The 22,488-nt window shown below is 41.3% G+C and overlaps 1 protein-coding gene across 1 annotated transcript; it reads right to left on the bottom strand.

Moving 5' to 3' along the window:
- Positions 1-5,400: 5,400 nt before the first annotated feature.
- LOC310789575 (homeobox protein Hox-D11-like) lies at positions 5,401-11,921 on the bottom strand (the record flags this gene model as incomplete). The annotated part of the gene is made up of 4 exons (XM_083651218.1): positions 5,401-5,494; positions 7,335-7,462; positions 8,243-8,253; positions 11,216-11,921. 4 exons carry the CDS (start codon positions 11,919-11,921, stop codon positions 5,401-5,403), a joined length of 939 nt encoding a protein of 312 aa, XP_083507344.1.
- Positions 11,922-22,488: the final 10,567 nt, after the last annotated feature.

Genomic DNA, 22,488 nt, shown 5'->3' with positions numbered 1-22,488 from the left:
TCATTGCCATATAAATAGGCCTATAGGCTATATGAGGCATGATATACCATCAGCTCTTAGAGGCAATGCAGATGAACAACATGAGAATAAATAAAGAAATAAAGAAATAAAGAAATAAAGAAATAAATGAATTAATTAATGTGGATTCACAGCTGTGAGGAGCAGGCCTACTGCTGCTACTAGTAGCCTACTGCTGCTATTACAACGACGACTACTTCTACTACTACTTCTACTACTACTGTCGTGGCTTCTTTTCATGAACACCATTTAGCCACTATACGCCGTGTTTTAATTTCCAACGCGCAGGCTACTCACTGTTTGAAGTTGGTCTTGTGTCGTCTTGGCCTCGTTCTTCTGTGTTGAATGCGAACTCAAATAAACTCAAAAGCATTCATAAATAAAACTGGCCTTTCAGTGAAATGAAATCAAAGAACAAAGTTCAATTAAAAGGTTCGTTTTCATATCGTTTATCGCGTTGCGGTTGAAAAACTGTCTCGACGGCGTCTTTCAGCACTGCTTGCACACCTGATTCAGGTTCAATCAAACTGGCTGGGGGGCGTAGCCATTTCCTACTATACCGCCTTGCCAACCTTTCACCTATAGGTGGCGCACCGTCCTCATACTAAACTGGCTCTAACAACTACTACTACTACTACTACTACTACTACTAATAATAATAATAATAATAGTAATAATAATAATAATAGTTGTTAGAGAATGGAATTTCCACTCTTCATCCGCTAATGTGATAATTATAACAGCCCACACATTTCCAAGAGATCATCCCATTCCTCTCCCCCCCCTCTTTCCTCCTCTCCCTGAGTATAAGTAATCAATGTCAACTGTCAATCGCCACTGAATATTTGGACTCTGTATGACATATCAGAATGTGTACATTGAGATTCAGTCCTCTGACAATATATATTGACAGAGAATGTTATGGTAATAAATATACTTTCATAAGACATCTTCCTGAACTCCTGGCTTCAATTCATTTGGTTTAGATAGGCTGTTATAATTATCACATCAGCGGATGAAGAGTGGAAATTCCATTCTCTAACAATAGTAATAATACTAGTAGTAGTAATAACCATCATCATCATCATCATCATCATCATCATCATCACAACAACAACAACAACAATAATAATAATAATACTAATTTAATTATAAACTAATACAATTTAATAATGTGATTCGAGAAAATGAACAGAAAAACAAAAAACTTTACCGTATATCATCCATTTCTCTGAGGCTACAAAACTCGAGATTAAAAAAATCAAGATAAGGATCAATGATGATATGACAAAGCTCACATAGTAAGAACAGAGCTCCATTTCTTCCTCACAGTTTGAATGGTGTAAACTTAAAGGGCTCAGTGTAGCATCACTAATAGCAGCAGTGACCAGCGGTTTATTGTAGGCCATAAGGGTGAACGCTATAGTTCCAACCAATAACACGGACTCTCCTTTCATTTCCTTTGACTGCACACACTCAAACACACACACACACGCACGCACACACACACACACACACACACACACACACACACACACACACACACACACACACACACACACACACACACACACACACACACACACACACACACACACACACACACACACACACACACACACACACACACACACACTGACACACAGGCGGAGAAAGAAAGAGAGGGGGAGAGAGGGAGAGAGAGAGAGAGAGAGAGAGAGAAAGAGCAGACAGTCTGAATTGCCCCAATAAAGTCATCATCCTTAGGAAATGGTGGCTGATGTGGTGTGGCTGGTTTGCGGTTCAAGGTTCAGCAGCAGCCTTGGACTCGCTGTCTGTTTCTGCCGTCTGGTCCATGTTGTTCAAAGTCTGGGTCGGCACTCCATGAGGCAGGTCAGGAAAGGAGAGAGAATGAGAGACGGAGACTTTTGGTCCTGTCACAACAAATTTACTTTTATCTCTTGTCATCTGACCCTGTTGGTCGATGCAATATACTCATTAGAGTATTATCAGCCATTCAATTTGGCTGCTTTCCAGTGAATGATGGTCACTCATGACATTTATTTAGATTCTGTTAAACCCCATGCATGGACTACATTTTGTTAATTCTGATGTAGTCTAGCTTGTAGTCTAGTTTGCTATAATATTGTCATTATAGCAGCATTTTAGCTCTCTGCATGTAAAACCCTGTGAATATGTATAGCCTACACAAAATTAAGGTCGTTTTTTGTGTGTGGGTTCGTTAGCCACAAAACTGCATTTAGATGAAAATACAAAAAAATTTGAATGCACTAAACTTTGTTATTGCTGAAATTATTGCATTCCTTTCTTTCAACCCTCTGTTAAAACACTTATGGACTATTTTCATTTTCAAACTTTTTTCCTCTTCCCGACTCAAAGCTCATTTTTCAAGCTGCTCGCACAAAATTGCATTCTTTTTTATTTAAACTCTACCCTGCTATCGGGTGTCAGGTTGGAAATACTGTTTAATTATGACAAAGTTGAAGTCAGAATTAACAATGCCGAGTTTTTTTTATATCTATAAATGTTATTCTATAGGCTGTAAAACATTACAAATGTGCAGTTGCGCACTTCCGATTCCTTTTTATTTCTAATGTGACTCATCTCTTGACTCAAAGCCTCACATGAGTTTTAAACAATTTTCAAGTTTTTACATTTCCAATTGTTATGTTTTGATATGTTGCATGGAGTAAAATAAACATGTTTCAATTATAGCATGCAAATGTATATTAATATCAAAATATGTAATGGTGCATGAGGTGAATGTTTAGCCTACATCCAAATTAAAGGGGATTTCAGAATTATTTTCTCTCACACACACACACACACACACACACACACACACACACACACACACACACACACACACACACACACACACACACACACACACACACACACACACACACACACACACACACACACACACACACACGTATCTGAGTTCAACAGTAAACAATCCAGGCAGCAGTAGAATTGCATGAAATAATGATTCATTGATAGTTACTTCATTTGATGTCATCACAACCATAAGTACAACAATAAAGTAAAATAATTAATACCGATTGCACTCATATTTAGCTTTCTCAACATGATGTGTCAAGCACATGAAGAGGATAAACTAAACATTGTGACTAAAGACATATTAAATATCAAACAATATTTAATATAGATTGTCTAGATTTGATATAACACAATTAAACTAAAAGTGTCAAAAGTCATATTTATTCAGCTCATGCAGGCTCGTCCTTTAAAAACAAATTGTTATTCACAAGGACGGCCAGACAAGAGGACGCTCAAGAGGGAGCAGAAAAAACCCCCAGCTTACTCAAAAATATGAGGGACAATATGAGACAGTGACAGTACAGTATGTAGGCTATCTATTATCTACATATATCTATACATACAGTAGATAGATAGATAGATAGATAGATTGATAGATAGATACCGTAGATAGATAGATAGATAGATAGATAGATAGATAGATAGATAGATAGATAGATAGATAGATAGATAGATAGATAGATAGATAGATAACGCCTCACGTCGGATGAAATGGAAGAAGTAAATGCAATATGGCTACAATAAGCAGAATATTTAATGCATCATAGTGTTCTCCTGGTAAAATAATATTTGGTCACATGCAGGCAGCATGGTGTTTTTACAGGGGTGGGCATGGTTTCCAGAGATTTTCCGTTTCTAACCCCTCCCCCCATACCCTAACTCTAAACCTAAAATCTCAAAACAATTCAATTGTCTGTGAGACTGTGTTGGGCATGGAGAGGGAGTTGCTCTGGACATTGCTCAGCTTTCCCAACAACATAGGCCTACAGATGACCAGGTGCAGAAATTGGAATGTATAATGTATAATGCTAATAGGACAGACAGCACATTGGATTATTGCGTCATTGGTGAAAATATGTCATTATTTGAACCCTATGTTATTGCAATGTAGTCCTCAAAACTATGTTCTAAATGTACAAATATTCCTATCACAGAGTTTTGGCAAATTCACTTAAAAAAATCTGGGGGAGCAATACCCCCCCCCCCCCTCCATGTTTATACCATGGTTACGCCCTTGTTTTTCACGATTCCGTCCAGCTTTCAGTGTGTTGAACTGTTAAGGAGCTCACTCACAGCATTAGATTGCCAGGGGTGTCAGACTTTCCAGAATCAGCATTTTCCAACAGAAATTGAAGTCTCAACAACAAAATGAAGTACTTCACAGTTTTCTTCTCAGAAATAAAAATCCAAAACATGTGATACTTTGTGCAGACATAGCATGCACATCTCATTAGCAAAAAAGGAACAGCCTTGGGTGAATGTTTGCATGTACCAGTATAGACATTAACCCCTAATTTATGTTTCTGTCATGCTGTGGCTTGGAGTGCTCTGTTCATTTATTTGCATGTATGTTTTGGGTTACTGTGGTTTGGAGTGTTCTTTTCATTTATAGGCTTGTTAGCCTTTCACATTAAAAAGAGAAGTTACTTGGACCCCTTTGATGGAAACATGGGATATTGGTAGAAAGTTGTTGTTGTTGTTCAAAATACAAATGCAAAATTGAATTGTTCACAGTCACGTTTTTTGAAGAATCCCTGTAATAAAAACATATTGCTGTGCTGTTGCAGAAATATTTCTTAGAGGTCCCATTTCATGTAAAACATGATTGCTCTTTTATTATAACTAGAAATCGAGTGCACGTGAGATTCTGGAGAAACTATTTTGTCTTATACTCCCATCACTTATAGCCTCAGGAAGGATTATCATTACATCACAATTGAAAAAGATCTATCCAACAGATCGTCATATCAGCCCATTCAAAACATTGCATAGTTAATGATTGGAGGGTCAGAGCATAGAGTCCCAAAGAGGCCGAATTTGAGGTTTTTGTGTTGTCTTAATAAGTGGATTGAGGAGTCAAAGAAACACAGAAAAGAGAAAAGAGTGGACTGGAGCCTAAGATAGAGCCTTGCGGTGCACCTTTGGTGATGAGTATGGGGAGGGATTAAACTATACTCTTTATTTATATTTGTTACGGGTATAGCTTTGAAAGAGGAATGATATGCTAGCACATGGTGTTTTCCAGTTAACTGAATTGAGGGGGGGGGGGGGGGGCGCATGGGGTGCAGAAAAAAAGCCACAAAGTCAGAAATTCGATCAGTTCAGTATTCCCAGTTCATATTTTTGGTTTCCTGGTTAACTTTTGTTTTGGTACATAATAGTATTTGCAATCTGTGAGAGGGCCGTCCCTTGCAGAGATCACAGATTTGCAATCAGAGCACTTGCAGTAATAGTGATCAAGTAAAGCAAGTCTCTGTTGTCTGCCTGCCCCATCCTGGGGGGGGTGTCTAAGGCACTTCCTCCTACTTCATCCATCCATCAGAACAGATGGCTTCCTGTGTAATACTGCAGCCTGTCTCTGTTCAGTTTCTTCTCTTTCATCCTTCTGTTTTGGAACCAGATCTTCACCTGTCTGGAAGAAGAGAAGAGAAGAGAAGAGAAGAGAAGAGAAGAGAAGAGAAGAGAAGAGAAGAGAAGAGAAGAGAAGAGAAGACTTTATTATTTGCAGGTGTAAATGTGTTTTTTCTTACACGCACAGAGACGCACATAAATTGTCTCCCTATAGTGACTTTAGGGCAGCCAAGAGGCGTGGTCAGGCCTGACACTCGGCTTCTGCTGGTTTATTGCTTTAATTAAATAGTGGTAACAGCATTATAACATGAAGAGAACGAATATGTTCAATGAAACATTTACTTTTAATAAGGAGGCATGGTCGGGCTTGGACAGATGATTCCAAGGAATATATTAAAAGCTATAGTTCCTCAAATAGCCACTTGAGGCTGGCTCCAAAAGTGAGTCAATCCCAACACGTTCTCACTCCAAACTCGTACCAGAGCCCTAGCTTTGTCACTTTGAGCACAACATTGAGCATTTTATGTAACGCACCACTCCCGGCCATCGGTCTCATCATCCAGAACGAGTTAGGAAATACAGTAGTATCACCCAGGGGACGTAGTACCACCTCGGGGGGGGACTCCACAGGTTGGGTTTAGGCATTGGGTGGTCTTAGGGTTATGGTTATCTGGATTATAGTGGTGGGCTTAGGGTTAGGGTCTCCAGGGGACCCAGGGGTCTTCAAGCCCAAGCCCCTAACCCACAACCAGGGAGCAAGAGGGTCCCCTCTTCCCAACTAGTTCTGGATGACCAGCCCGATGGAGTACTTGATCTTTGCCTGAACCCACAGGTGCGGAGTGCTTTTTAACAGTCCGCCCGTGGTGTGTTCCATAAAACGCTCAAGGCTCCGGGGCGCGTTACCTCCAACGCAAAAGGCACGTGACAAAGCGGGGCTCTGCTACGAGTTTGGAATGCGGGCTGCCATAGACCCCCATGTTAAAATTCCCGTCTTTACAACAGGATTAAACATGTTTACAGCGTGGTTCAAAAAACTGGGTTTGGTCTCTATATAGCTAATTTCACCTTTCATGACAATATGGGGGTAGATTTGTATATAGGCTAACTCACCAGGTGAGTTAGCCTATATAAAAAGGGTGAGTCTCACCTTTAAAATGACTGTTTTGGGCATGACTGACAGGTTGCCTGGCCAGTGATCGCATAGCTTGCTAATCACGGACCAATAGCAGGTGAGCTGTGGCTCTGTGGGAAACCCCTGGTCTCGCGCTATCTCGCGTGAGCTGTTTCAAAACCAAAATGGCAGCGGCTACACTTGGGCTTCAAAACGGGAGCTCAAAAACCATTGGGTGACATCACGGTGACTCTGTCCATATTTTCCATATTTTTTTTAACGGTCTACACTTTTAATCCACAGTCTCATTGAAAATAACTAGGTGACATATGGTATTCTGCCAAACAATTTTCCGGTTCAAATCTTCGGTTAGCGCATTAATAATCAAACTAACTGTCATGCAGTGCATTTATTGGGTATTTCACAGCTGCCTCAAGCGTGGCAAAAGCCAATCAGAACTGTTTAGTCTGTTTTACAATGCAGTAGGCTAGATACCAGATTTTAACACACACACACGCACACACACACACACACACCCACACCCACACACACACACACACAGACACACACACACACACACACACACACACACACACACACACACACACTTACACACACACACACACCCATACCCACACACACACTTACACACACACACACACACACACACACACACACACACCCACACCTACACACACACACCTACACACACACACACACACACACACACACACACACACACACACACACACACACACACACACACACACACACACACACACACACACACCTATCTGTCAGACACAGCAGACGGGACAGCTGCAGGCGTCTGTCTTTGTTGATGTATACGTTGAACATAAACTCTCTCTCCAGCTCTCGAAGCTGCTGCTTGGAGTAAGGACAACGCTTCTTCCTCTTCTTCACACAGGGCTCTGATGGAGAGAGAGAGAGAGAGAGAGAGAGAGAGAGAGAGAGAGAGAGAGACTCTATTATATAACCCATTTCCCTTTATTTTTATTTTTTATTTTTTGCACATCTTTAAAAACAGGAACAGACTAAATGAAAACCAGAAAACAATGTGCAGGTAGAGACATGAAACCCTAACTGGGGTTGGGGATTATGGTTGTGAGGTCTGCGGTCCACTTGCCAACCAAAATGGGCCAAACATAAAATTGAGATTCTGCAGCATGAGTTCTACAACTACCATTCTCTGCATCCAACAGAAAACACCAAATGATGCATGCAGAGCAGAATTAGGACGATATACACGAATTATCAAAATTCTGAAGGTCACCGAAAGTGACCCTGCTCCACAACAAAGCCCTCACCAGAGAGACTCCAGAGATGCCCTTCAGTCGGTTCTGAGACTATCTGAGACAAACACAAGCAGAGTGTAGGAAATTAGCTATAGGGGCAAGGGCAAAGATGCCCCAATAAATCTCAGAATGCCCCTAAAAACCATGATCGAGAGCCACAAATTGCCCCCAAGATTGTGATCATTTTATTTTTAAACAGAGACCAGTGCAACACCTGAGCACCAAAACTGAAAATCCATATCTACAGATTCAGTGAGCACAGCCTCTCGTCATTAAGAGAGGTCGCCACAGGCAGACCTGGCTCCAAACAGAGGACAGACTGTGCACCCACTCCCACTAGCTGCACACAAAAGGAGGTGGAAACCGAGCTGCACTTTCTAACCTGCGTGCCAACTGTATCACATCAGAGACACTTCCCAAGTTTCCACAGATTACAAACAGCCAAAGCTTTTTGAAAACATAATGGTAATTACAAAAACAAACACAAATGCACAATAGCTGCGACAAAATATGCAAATTTATGAAATGCAGGATGGCCCACCCTCTACCACTCTGCATTTTGAAATTTGAATGTCCATAGTTGGGTGGAAGTAGTAGTACAGCAATCTGTAAAGTAACACAGCAGCAAGATTTGTGGGCTGTTTTGACAGGAAAAGGACGTTCAATGGAATACAACCATAAGTCAAATCAAGTCAATCGTATATCTCCAAATCATATAGCTAAAGTTATCTCGAGACGCTTTACACATAGAGTAGGTTTAAGACAGGGTTATTTCATTTAGAAACACTTCTCACAGCCAATTAACAATGTCCAATTAACAAGAGCATGGACTTGGCAGCAATTAAAGAAGGCCTGGAGAAGAAGCCTTGAGCAGACCTAGGTGCATTCAAGGAAAGAGCCCTTTAACAGGGAAGAAGGCTATGGTGTGTTCACCTTGACCAGATGACCAACCCCTTAGCAGGAGTGAGAGGCCCAGGCCAGGGAATCCTCCTGCTCCTCCTCTCCCCTCAGCATGCACAGAATAACCAACCCAAACAACATTTCCTCCTCCAGCCTCTGGAGAAAAGTAATTTGTTTAAGCTTTTAATATATTCATGATACGTTTTTATCTTTATTTTTTATTTTTCTCTTGTTTTACCCTTCTTTGAGTTGAAGAAAAGAAAATACTGTCAATCATCTGTGAAATCAATTCAACAATTGTTCTGTTTGTATAGGATTTTTTCCTATATTCTCATTTATTTGATTGCAATGTTGCAATGTTAATCAGCAGTGTTGTTGGGCAAGTTCAAAATGTAGCCTATACTATATAGTTACGGTACTTTCATTTGAAAGTATAATGTTACTTTACAATATTACTGTCTGTGTAGAGTAACTCATTACTTATTACACTACTTTTGCATTATTTCACCAAAATAACAGCAGTAGAATGACATCGCCGCACCGGGACCATTCCGAAAAATAATTTCAACAGCCTTTTGTTATTGTCATCTATAATGGTTATTTGCATAAAAACACACAATTTGATTAGGAAATTATTATATGTGCTTTGATTAAAAAAAATAACTCAATTTATAAGGACAGGGCGAGGGAAAGGGGGCTGTAGCTGGATAGGAAGGTGGTAGAGAGTCGGAATTCAAAGGGTGGGTAGGGAGAGTCGTTATAGGGGGATGTGGGGGGTGGGAGGGGGGCAGGGATGTGGGGGGGGGGGGGGGGGGAGGGGCCATAGCTAGCTATAGGGATAGGAAAAGTGGTATAGAGAGCAACATGGACAGCGATATTTGACAATTCATATAGCATTGAGCTCAGTGATGTCAGCAAGACTCCAAGCACTGCCTTTAGGAGCATGAGATGTGACACACACAAGATCACAGTTGCTCGAGCAACATCACAGTTGGGCAATTGCAAATGCATTCAACACACACACACACACACACACACACACACACACACACACACACACACACACACACACACACACACACACACACACACATACACACACACACACACACACACAGTGACAGAGAAAGAGAGGTCAAAATTCCCCAGGACATGAAAAAAATGGTTCATTTGGCAGTCTTGACATTCCATAAGATAGTTATAGAGATAGATAGAGATACATAGATAGATAGATAGATAGATAGATATAGATAGATAGATAGATAGATAGATAGATAGATAGATAGATAGATTGATAAATAGATAGATTGATTGATTGACTGATAGATAGATAGATAGATAGATAGATAGATAGATAGATAGATAGATAGATAGATAGATAGATAGATAGATAGATAGATAGAATTCAAGGAGAATGTCAAGTCAAAGTCAAACAGGGTTCAATGAAGATGCCAGCTGCTCTTTGCTGTGCTGTAAATACGGAGGAAAGCCTAATTGTTCTTTAGTCACGCGTCTATTCCACGGTTTACACAAACACATTATGGTGCTGACAACATAATTGCAGTTCATGCTATTGTTAAATGCATAATTTATCATACGCGCGCAAAATACGCAGTTGCGCGTGATCAGAGCACTTTATTACAATAGTATTAGTATATTATTGTTGTTGTTGTTGTTTTTGTTATCATTATTATTATTATGAACAATAATATTATTCATTTTTTTTACCTTTATGCAGGCTAGCCTAATTGAAGTTTGCACACTTTTTTCACTTTGTGTGGACTGTTCTGAAATGGTTGTGTACGTTTTTATTCGTATTATTATTAATAATAATAATAACAATAATAATAATAATAATAATAATAATAATAATAATAATAATAATAATAATAACTACTACAATAATGATAATAATAATAATAATAATGATAATAATAATAATAATAATAATAATAATAATAATAATAATAATAATAATAATAATACAAAGATAAACGCATATAAATAAAGCCATTCATTGTGGGTTTACTCTGTTTCGTGTTAATATAACGTGCAGTATGGCCAGGCTGCTCTGGCTTGTTTAGTTTATCAAATTGTAGGTCGCTTCACGCTTATGCGCTATGAAAAATATAGTGTCAACTGTCGAACTGAAAATGAAAACATTAGGTTTTCTTTCCTTTCTTTGAACAAATAAAATTCAACCAAATTTATCAGCAAATCATTCTAAAAACACATGAGCAATGCTTGTCTTTAGATTATTTAGAACTTGAATAGGCCTAGTCTCCATTTTGTGCTTTACCTTGCCTCAAAAGGTCTCACTCACATGGAGTGAAACTCTTAATTCAAAGTCACAGGCTATCTCCTATTACAATGACATAATGTATGATTATGATTATGATTATGGTTATTATAATGATCAGTATTAGGCTATAGACAATCTGACTTCTGCACCTACTCGGGCCATTACTGTCCTCCCCGGTGCTGCCGGATAAGGCCGCATCCTCCTCATCCTCTTTCCCCGCCTTGAGAGGCTCTGACCCCGGCCTCTGATGGCGGGACCGGTTCGCCTCGTGTGTGCTCTCCGTTTCGGGACCCTCTCCCTCAGCCGCCTCGAAGAACGGGTCGAAAGCTGGCGGTAAGATCCCGTTCCGCCCCGGCGGGGACAGGGGTGGGGAAAGCGGCTTGCTGTTGCTGGGCGCGGAGGGGCTGCCGTGGAAAGTCCGAAGCGCACCGGCAAACGATTGTGCGTGATAACGCGGACCGGGAGCGCTATACACGGCGCCGCCGTACAGAAAACAGTCGTTATTGTTGGGGCTGAAGATCCGCTCGGATGGGGGTGTGAGAGCTGCCGGGTCCCCGTGAAAAACCACTTCCTCCGGCGTGTAGAAGCAAGACGGCGGCGTGGAGGCGACGGGACGGCTCGCCAGCCTCGCCTGGTAAAGGGACCATTTCCCTGGTGGAGGACACTGCTGCTGCCGGGGCTCGGGGTAACAGTAGCCTCGGTAGTCCGGTAATCTCCCCGCTGGATGGCCGTTATTTTCCCTGAAAGTTGGGTCGTGGTTTTGTCTGGAGAGCTGGCCCGACTTGTTGGCCCCGGTCTCGGTTAAAAACGGTGAATTAACGGACCCAAAGTCATAATAGGTGCAGCTTGGTAAATACATCGTGCATATTTGACAAAATTTCTTTAGGTGTTGTGTTTTAAGCCAGTAGGCTATATAAGGACTTTATATCTACAAATTGTATCATAAATAATTAGCCCTTGGTACAATGTAATTTGGTTTACAAGCCTGTTTGCTTATATTGTCAAAAGTCTGCTTTGAGTGTCCTGACTCCTGATGCGATATCCAATAGGTAAAACAAACCTAGAGTCGAATAGGCCTATTAATAGCTGCACATCTTTTTTGCATTGCCATAAAATGACTGTCGAAAATATAAAAATCGACGAAACGTGTTTTGACCTCGCGCCTATCCAAACAGGATCTGTTCAATACAATTAACTCAAGCAAGGCTGCACTACACTATGTTTTTAAAGTCAAGTATGTCAAATCCAAGCCTCGCCTACATATGGGTCCCAAACACACACACACACACACACACACACACACACACACACACACACACACACACACACACACACACACACACACACACACACACACACACACACACACACACACACACACACACACACACACACACACACACACACACACACTCACACACTCACAACACAAACACAAACTCTCTCTTTCTCTCTCTCTCTCTCTCTCTCTCGCACACACACACACACACACACACACACACACACACACACACACACACACACACACACACACACACACACACACACACACACACACACACACACACACACACACACACACACACACACACACACACACGTGTATTTTTTTATCCTCTTTAAACTCTCTCTCTCTCTCTCCCTGTCTCTCTCTCTCATAAAGATGTTGAGTGGAAGAATTTGGATAGAGGAACAGTAGTAGCCTATCCCCGATTAAATATCACAAGATTTCTCGACCTGATAAAGACCAAACATTCCGTCCAAACCAACTTCCCCAGAAGACTTCCCCAGAAGCTTCCCCAGCTTTAAGCTTTAAGCTTCCCCAGAAGCTTAAGAAAAATGTGTGTGTGTGTGTGGGGGGGGGGGGGGGGGGGGGGGATCTTGCAGGGGAAACTGTGGTTGGATTTCAAAGTCTAGTGTGGACATTTATGAGGCTTATTTGAGCTGAATGAGGCCATCTTGTCATGTGAATGAGCCCAGTTTGAGTCCATATAGACTTCGAGGAAAGATCTGGATAATTCAGGCAGATGAGAGAATGGAGGAAGCATGTTTCTTTTGTACTGAAATGGATTGAGATGGCCTGTTGTTGTGAAGTATTGTGGCGTTATCCAGAGGCAAACCACTTGAACTCAGTTAGACCAGCTTTTTATTTGCAGAATGTACCTTATGTTGACGTTCATGACATAGTGATCATCAGTAAGGAGCATCAAGCTGATGTAGAGGATATGCTTCTGAAGCAAAACAAAGTTCAGGTCAAGCAGGTTTTTTGAAGGCCAAAAGATAGCGCGACCACATTTGCAAATAGCCAATATTTTGTGTCAATAATCAATAGTAGCATATTATTATTAGCCTAGCCTATAGGCCCCAGTATAGCAGCAGCAGATGTTGTTGAGTCATTTGTTAGTGAAGTATTTTGTCACATTCAATGTGTCCATAAAGATATCTTTGTGGTGGACGGGGATTTCCATCTAAATATTTGTGTCTAATCCAATCCACCGGCTGTTTCACGCCTCAACTCCCACATGAGCACATTATCGCTCTGAAACACAGAGTGAAGGCTGTGCTGCGATCCACTGACACTTCACACTGATGGAAGCTTGGCTTTGATCATGCATGTCATTATATAGAAGGGTCATGTGCTTCGCTCAGACATGCGGCCTGACTAAATCTGTGAATATGTACATGCTATTGCGTTAAATGCACATGAACTCAGACCAACACGCAATGGGTTTTGACTGACAGACTGACCGAGAGACTGTGCGGCTGACTGCAACTTACAGGCCCTGAAGGCCGAAAGGTCAATTATATCCTTCCAAGGTCAATGTGTACACTACACACACACACACACACACACACACACACACACACGCACGGCGACAGCACAATGTGAAAACAGGCCTGGATTTGCTTATTGCTTTAATGGAAAAGCAGGTATAACACACTATTGGAATCAAAAGAGAATGCTCCAATAAAGCTTTTACTTTCAAATCCACAATAAGTTATTGTGGTTATATGGCAGAAGTGTGTGTGTGTGTGTGTGTGTGTGTGTGTGTGTGAGAGAGAGAGAGAGAGAGAGAGAGAGATGAATAAAAATATAACATGATGCTGTGTTCAGGTCTCTGTAAATAAAAAATAAATGCTGATTTGAAGGTTATGTTTTTCTGCCCCATCATCAACTCCAAACAACAATGATGATGCATCAAAGATATAAGAGATCTATGGACAGTATGGCTGCATCAAGGCCTAATAGCGCTATGGACGCACCATTTAGAGTTGGGGGTGCTGAGACAAACGTCATGTCGCAGTTGTTAAAAAAAAGTTTAATTTTGCATTATTATTTATTTCTATAAACATAGATTCGATATTCAAATAGGGAAATGTAACAAATAGAGGAAAGACATTTTAAAACTAAAACAGCAGAAAGATTATGTAGGCCAATATAAGTCTGTTTCCATGGGTCCTGCATGGGGTCGTATATAATAGGCTAGTCCAGCTATAATGATGATAAGAAACCTCATGTAGGCCTACAGAGTTATGTGTCGTCTAGATGACTCGATGTGTTATTGTGGCCTTAAGTAATCCTGTCAAAAGTAACACCATGGTTCAACTCAACCATGTGGCAACATTGATGAAAGAGCCTATATGATAATCTTGATATCAAGGTCCGTTGTTTTTATATTTTTTCTACGTTTTGTATTAAGATTATGTGTTATGTGTGTTAGGTGTTATGGACCTTCCTAAGTGTCTGGAATAAAGTTGAATTGATTGATTTATTGATATTTTCAGAAATATGGACACACCAATTGACTTCACATTGTTTAATTTCACCAGAATCTGCAGCCTATAGTCCGCGGCTGCAGGCCTATTTTCTGCAGAAATTTAAAATGAATGTAATTCATCATGAGCTAAACAAACCCCTTACGAAAAAGGACTCTGTTATATGGCTATAGCCTATAATAATCATTTTACGTATATGGACCTATTCTCATGGGAAATATACGCCAATAAGGGATTACAAAGTCCCATCGGATCATTGGAGTGGAAATTCACAAATTCACAACTAAATTCAGTAGCCTATGTCTGGGGCATGTGATCATATAGCTACCATTCTTAAAATAATTGAATTAAATATAGGCCTCCTCCGTTTTAAAAAATGATCAAAAAGGCATGTCCAAATGTCAGCTTTCCTCGGCATGAGGAACTAATCCAAATGTTTTTTTTTTACGCAGTGAGTTTAGTTAACTTAACGTTGTTATTTCTACCTACACAGTTTTTAGCCTAATACTTGTTTTTCTTGTGCACATTATATAAGCATTATCACAAGACATATTTATTTTCATTATGGGTTCAGCTATCATTTTGTTAGTGTGTGCCAGTGCCACAAATGGCACAAATGTCTAATAAATTGCAGACATCTCGTTTAAGCTGAGAAACGTTTCACCAAACCGCTGAATTCAACAGGAAACACAAAAGACGTCTTACCTCACGAGTCACGCATCAAACCTCCTGGTTCTCTCAAATTCACGGTCTGTGTGCGCGGCTGGCCATCTGTCTGCGCGGCAGGGAGTCTTTGCCAAGGCCAATATAAACCCACACACCCTAAAGTGGCTTTGAACCATGTGCTGTCCACTCGGAAATGTGCAGGCAAATAACGGTGATAGTGCAGAGACAAAAGGACGTGTTGTCTGACTGCACACCTTTGAAAAGATCTAAAGATATATAATCCTAAAATAGGCTAAATATCACAGCAAAACTCTAAATCCAAATATTAGGCCGACCACAAAAAAATCCCAGCTAAATAGCCTGCCATAATTAGGTCATTAACGACCTACTGTATGAGCACCTATGACCCTAAAGCTTTCATTAGATGAATTAAAAGCACAACAAATTTATAAACATAACAAGATAACATGTAAAAAGATAGCTACATTAGATTTTCTATAAATTAAAGTGTTAGTTACAAGTAACTGACTTGTATTCGAAACCACACAAAATAATTATATCCAATAATTTTGGAAGGCCGGCCTATAAATGTGATTACAATTGTGTACATCCATAGCCTATAGAAATATTCTAGGAATATTGTCGTGATGAACGATATCACTAGCTATAATGACACACTGATAGGCCTACTCTACTGCAATAGGTATTTTTCGTTAAAAACGGTTCTAGTGTTTCATTATTCCTATTCAATGGATTAATAAATGTAATAAAAAAAAATGACAGTGGACACGAAGCCTTTATTTTATTTTGTTTGTTTGTTGTTGTTGTTTTACACAGGAGCTCATTCGCCTACAAGGTTCGTTTATTTGAGGCATACGAAAATATATAACTTAATAATAAAATAAAAAAAGAACCAGTAAAAATGAAATATGCCGGAAGGGGCGTGACAAATCGGCATATTTTGAGCCCTGGCACATGATAACCTGCATTCAGGCCTATAGCCTAAGTAGCCTATTGAATATGTCATTTTTTCATAATAGAAATGTCGATGCATAACTGTGAACGAACCGGCTAACAGATTTCAAACCGATATAACTTGAAAGCAGCGTGACTCATTCTAACCATATAGGCTTTTTCAGTCAGTGGCGGTTTTAGCCCTTTTATTCCCCCCAAGCTGTGAGCTACATTCATACAACAACCATGCAGAGAGAGAAAAAAAGTAGTGCAGCCCACTAATCACAGAGGACCATACAGCGAGCTCCACCAATCAAAGACGTCGATATTACATTGTCGAGAATTGTGGGTAGTGTAGTCATTGGAGTGTAGGCGATATTCCCCCCCCATGATGGCGAAGGCTAGGCGATGACCCGCCCCTCTCTGCCTCTGATTAGCCTAGCGTCAGACGTTCATCCAATCACATCCGCTTGGCTATCCTGCCTCTCTTTCTAGTCTGTGGTCAGACTGTAGGTCAGACAGACAGCAGTTTTGCTTGCTAGCCTGTATGAAAGATGCAGCCAGTGTTTATGTTTTTAATATAGTCTGGTCTATGGTTTATAACGCTGCCGCTATTGGCCGTGCACGTATGCAGCCTCTAGACAAATCTTTTAAAAATGATAAAAGATGAATGAGAATTGATAGGGTGATATAAAAATCAGGGTCGCGCGTTTACAGTGAACTTTAATTCAGCTCATGTAACACAAGAGTGACATATTGAAATATTAATCAGAATCAGAGGAAAAAAGGTAATGCCATTAATGACAAGAAAAAATACACATTCATGTCTGTGCAATAGGCTAAGTAGGCCTAAATAACTCAGTTTGGTTTGCAATTAACGTTCAATATAATAAAGTAAGATCTCACACATAACCACTGCCATCTACCATCTCATGCTTGTTGAAATCAGATGTTTGACCCTTATAGCCTCAGCAACAAATAACTGCAGTCATTTTAATAAAAGTATGAATGTTAGCTGTCCAGCAAACATCTATGAATCATGCTTGGAAGTAGCCTACTTTTTTTCTCCCTCGCTGCATCGTGACATTGAATTTATCGTTTGAGATTACTTCTGGCTCGCCTGAAGCAGAGCGGCCTGCGTGCGTGAGAGAGAGAGTGAGAGACAGAGAGAGAGATTTTTCATTATTCTTTTGCACACCAACACACATTTGGTGTTGCTGTGGTCTAAACATTTCACATTTCATGTAACCAGAAAAACCTTCAATTATGCAGCTTGGTCCAAAACAAAATAACTGCCTTCTTCCCCAGGCCCAACAAACCAAATCAGCTACAAAAAAATGGGGGAGGGGGGTCACAACTCAATTTTCATCCAAGATTGATGTTAATTAAGATAAACGGAGTTAATTTGACTAAAAAGTAAATCTCTAACATCCTCGTAAACAGGACCTCTGCAGTGGCGTTAAACATACGTAACTGTGCACACAGGGATTGTCTTTTGTTTAAATTATACTTCACATAAGGTTCTACTCCTCCATAGCTATTATTTATGAAGCAATACGTTCATAATTGTTGTTTATATATCAACAGACCATTTTTCTTTATATATGAGAAACAGTGTGTGTGTGTGTGTCCGACTTAATCAGCAGCATATCCAGTGTGTGTGTGTGTGTTTGTGACCGAGAGAGAGAGATGGGGGGAGGGAGAGAGAGAGAGAGAGATTGTTGGTGTTTTATTAGGCCTATAACTCTTGAGATCCCAGAGGAAGCTGTGAGGCTGCTTGCAGGCTGTGTGTCTGCAGACTGATCAGAAGCAGGCCGGCGGGCTTGCAGCATAACAAATCCTCCCTGGAGGATTAAACTGGAGAATTTAAGCTTAAACCAACACTAAAAAAGGTTCCCGAATGTGTTTATTTCGAGTAAGTTGTGAAATGGACTTAATAAAAGCCAGTCAGTGAACATGTGATTTTGCTATGTGGTTGGTTGATATGACATGGCCTTTTCTTTGTCCCAAGTATCAAACACCAGTCAATAAAAGTTCAAATTCAAAAATGTATTTTATATTGTTCAAAACATGCTGCTTTATGTGAACATACTGAACATTCATGAAATTCACCACTCACTTTTTTTCACAATTATCAACCAAATATGAAAACGCTCATATGGTGTGACAATATATTGTTTAAACTTGAACAACATGAAGAAAAATACTCTCAACAAAATACAGAATGATAGCACTTATTTTGAGTCATTTCTGATGTACAAGATTTTGTCCCAGAAATGAATATCATATGGTGTGACACTGTATTTTGATATTGAAAACGGCCAATTGTTTGGATACCCTTGGGGAGGGGAGGAGAGGTCCTTGTTCACCCAGTACACAAAATATCTCAGAAGTACACGGAAGGCTAACAGAGTGAATTGTCATTTTGTTGTCATTTTTTCAATAAATCAAATCTTTTTGGCACTCCCACTTCAGTTTCCCCAGTGTCTTTTGATGCCCCCCCCCACACACACACACATGACAGAGGCAGTAATTAGCCTACATGGCATGTGTGGAGTTTGCACGTCAACGCCATTGGGTACCAGTACCGAATTCCAGACGTTTGAAATGTGACCGGTACCCAAGCCTAGATGCTTTGTCTGGGACAGTCCCATTTGGACACATCAAAGGGTGACAGTCACCGTTGGATTTGTGGCGCCCTCGTGCGGGACAACCTGAATGACAGTAGGTGGTGTTTGGGGGAGTAACCAAGAAGATGCTTCTTCAGCATTTGATAGTCTGGATGTCACAGGAACCCAGTCGGCTGGCGTTTTGTTATGGGAACTGACAGGGACAGATGCAGGGGTACAACCATGTCCCAGGGGCTGGTTTATGCCCTCACCTAGCTCAATGACAAATCCGTTCATATTCTTAAACACACCCACGACACTCAGGGGGGGCGTTACTGGAGACACAGACTGCGAGGCTACAGTACTCAGAGGGGTCGTTACTGGGGAGACAGACAGCCACAGAGAGGCTACAGTAGCTAGAGTTTGGTTACTGGCACTAATGGGAATGGATGCAGGGGTCCAACCATGTCCCAGGGGCTGGTTTGTCCCCTGACCTAAGATACTGTTCATCCCTGATTGGTCAGCTGTGTTTGGGACAGCCGTTAATAGGCCTATAGGGATTGGGTGTCTAACAGATGATCGGGATGCGGATAGTTGCCTGGTGACTGTAACAGTCACCGGTGGATTTGTTGGTACAGACACCGGTGGGTTTGTTGGTACAGACACCGGTGGGTTTGTTGGTACAGACACAGGTGGGTTTGTTGGTACAGACACAGGTGGGTTTGTTGGTACAGACACAGGTGGGTTTGTTGGTACAGACACCGGTGGGTTTGTTGGTACAGACACAGGTGGGTTTGTTGGTACAGACACAGGTGGGTTTGTTGGTACAGACACAGGTGGGTTTGTTGGTACAGTCACAGGTGGGTTCGTGCTGCTCTCCTGAGTGACAGTAGGTCGTGTGACAGTAACTGTCACAGGAGTCGGGTCTCTCTCCTGAGTGACAGTAGGTGTGACAGTAACTGTCACAGGAGTCGGGTCTCTCTCCTGAGTGACAGTAGGTGTGACAGTAACGGTCACAGGAGTCGGGTCTCTCTCCTGAGTGACAGTAGGTGTGACAGTAACGGTCACAGGAGTCGGGTCTCTCTCCTGAGTGACAGTAGGTGTGACAGTAACGGTCACAGGAGTCGGGTCTGAACCAACATATTTTTTGTTCATGGCAGCTCTCCACTGATCGTATATGATGGGATCTTTCAGTAAGATCCTTCGCTTGTACACAGCATCAATTTTTACTTTTTTTAATTTTTCATTTGCTTTGGCTTGTTCTCGCAAAGAATCCATGTTATAGTGTGTTTGGCAGGTTGTATTTCTTAACAAGTGCATTAGCAAATTCCTAAACTGCTTTTGACAGATCTTGCACACATTCTGCATACTTTCAGATGTGTGAACTCTGGCTGAGGGCTGTAGGGCTGCTGTGGTTTGTGACATTTTGTTGGGGACAGTCACAGGTGGATTTGTGGGGACAGTCACAGGTGGATTTGTGGGGACAGTCACAGGTGGATTTGTGGGGACAGTCACAGGTGGATTTGTGGGGACAGTCACAGGTGGATTTGTTGGTACAGACACCGGTGGGTTCGTGCTGCTCTCCTGAGTGACAGTAGGCCGTGTGACAGTAACTGTCACAGGAGTCGGGTCTCTCTCCTGAGTGACAGTAGGCCGTGTGACAGTAACGGTCACAGGAGTCGGGTCTGAACCAACATATTTTGTGTTCATGGCAGCTCTCCACTGATCGTATATGATGGGATCTTCCAGTAAGATCCTTCGCCTGTACACAGCATCAGATTTAGCTTTTTTTAATTTTTGATTTGCTTTGGCTTGTTCTCGCAAAGAATCCATGTCGAAGTGTGTTTGGCAGCTTTTATTTTTGAACAAGTGTAATAGCAAATTCCTACACGGCGTTTCACAGATGCACACAGTAATCTTTTTTTCACTATGTTGATCAGATACATCTCTTGTGTGGTCCTCCTTTATTCTCTTCAGGACTCCTGCCATAGTCATAGGTGGTCTGCTTTTGATGTTGTCATTCAAGTTGTAGGTGTCCTTCAAATTGACAGATGATGTGGAGGTGGGTGGTTGCATGTTTAAAAGAGACTGTGCTGAAGTTGTCATTTTCTGAGAGGACAGAATTTGACCCCGGCTGTGTGGATTATTCTGCGTTGTGAAAGTCACAGGTGGATTTGTGGGGACAGTCACCGGTGGATCTGTGGCGCTCTCCTGCAGGACAACCTGAGTGACAGTAGGTGGCGTCTGCTGGCATGGGGATTTCATTGTTACGGGAGTCGAGGCTGAATCATTTTCTTTCTTTTTTCGCCTGCAAGCTGCCCTGCGCATAGCATTTTTTCGTCTGTATGCGATCGGATCTTCCAGTAATTGCCTTTGCCTGTGAGAAGTGCTTCTTCTCTTTCTTCGTAAAGAATCCAAATCGACTAGGTCTAGAGTTCGGCATGGTTTAGATCTCTGCAAGTGTAATAGCAAATTCCTACACGGCATTCCACAGATCTTGCACCACGTCAAGTATAGTCTTTCAGTATATTGATCAGATACATCTGTTGTGTGGTCCTCCTTTCTTCTCTCCAGTACTCCTGCCATAGTCATATGTGATCCGCTTTTGATGTCGTCATTCAAGTTGAATCAGCTTGTGGACTCTGGCTGAGGGCTGCTTGGGTTTCAAACGTCAGTGCACAGGACACACTTTGGAGGCAGGGTTGACAGGCACGTGTAGTACAGAGTACGACCTCTGGAGGCAGGGTTGACAGGCACGTGTAGTACAGAGTACGACCTCTGGAGGCAGGGTTGACAGGCACGTGTAGTACAGAGTACGACCTCTGCCATATCAAATCGGACCGCTTGTCCATCCCGTAGCCATCACCATCCTGACACCACAGCTGCCTGTATTAAAAAACAACAGCTGTGTAAGTGTAAGAAATATTACATGCACATGGACAACATGACAACACTTGGTTTGCTATAGATGATACAGTAATAATACATGGAGCAACATGAATGACATATTAAACGTAAGTGTTATCACATACATTCATACATTAGCAGCATAGAAGTGTTGTAAAGTTTGGTAGTCGTCATGGATGATAGAGGAGAGACTGTTGTTTCACTGTCACAACAAGGAAGGCAATCTGATAGAGAGCTCAACAGTCACGTGACACTTTGGTTCCGGAAGAGTATTTGCCCATTTATATTATATTTATATTACTATATTATATTCTGCATTTAGATTTTGCTTATTAGCTATAATGTCAGAACCACCCAAGGTAGACTTACCACGCACGAGCTAGGGGCGAAACAACGCCTGTAGAAGCCCCAAATCACCCCTTTTCTTTCTTTCTTCCTTCCTTTCTTTTACATTTTTAAATGAATGTCATGGAGAACGACACTACTCAGTACTCACAATCCTAAAGTGTAATA

Source organism: Poromitra crassiceps (genome assembly GCF_964638095.1).
Source record: "Poromitra crassiceps genome assembly, chromosome: 14".
Lineage (NCBI taxonomy): Eukaryota > Metazoa > Chordata > Actinopteri > Beryciformes > Melamphaidae > Poromitra > Poromitra crassiceps.
The sequence above is the reverse complement of the archived record's forward strand: the minus strand, read 5'-3'. Positions and strand labels throughout refer to the sequence as shown.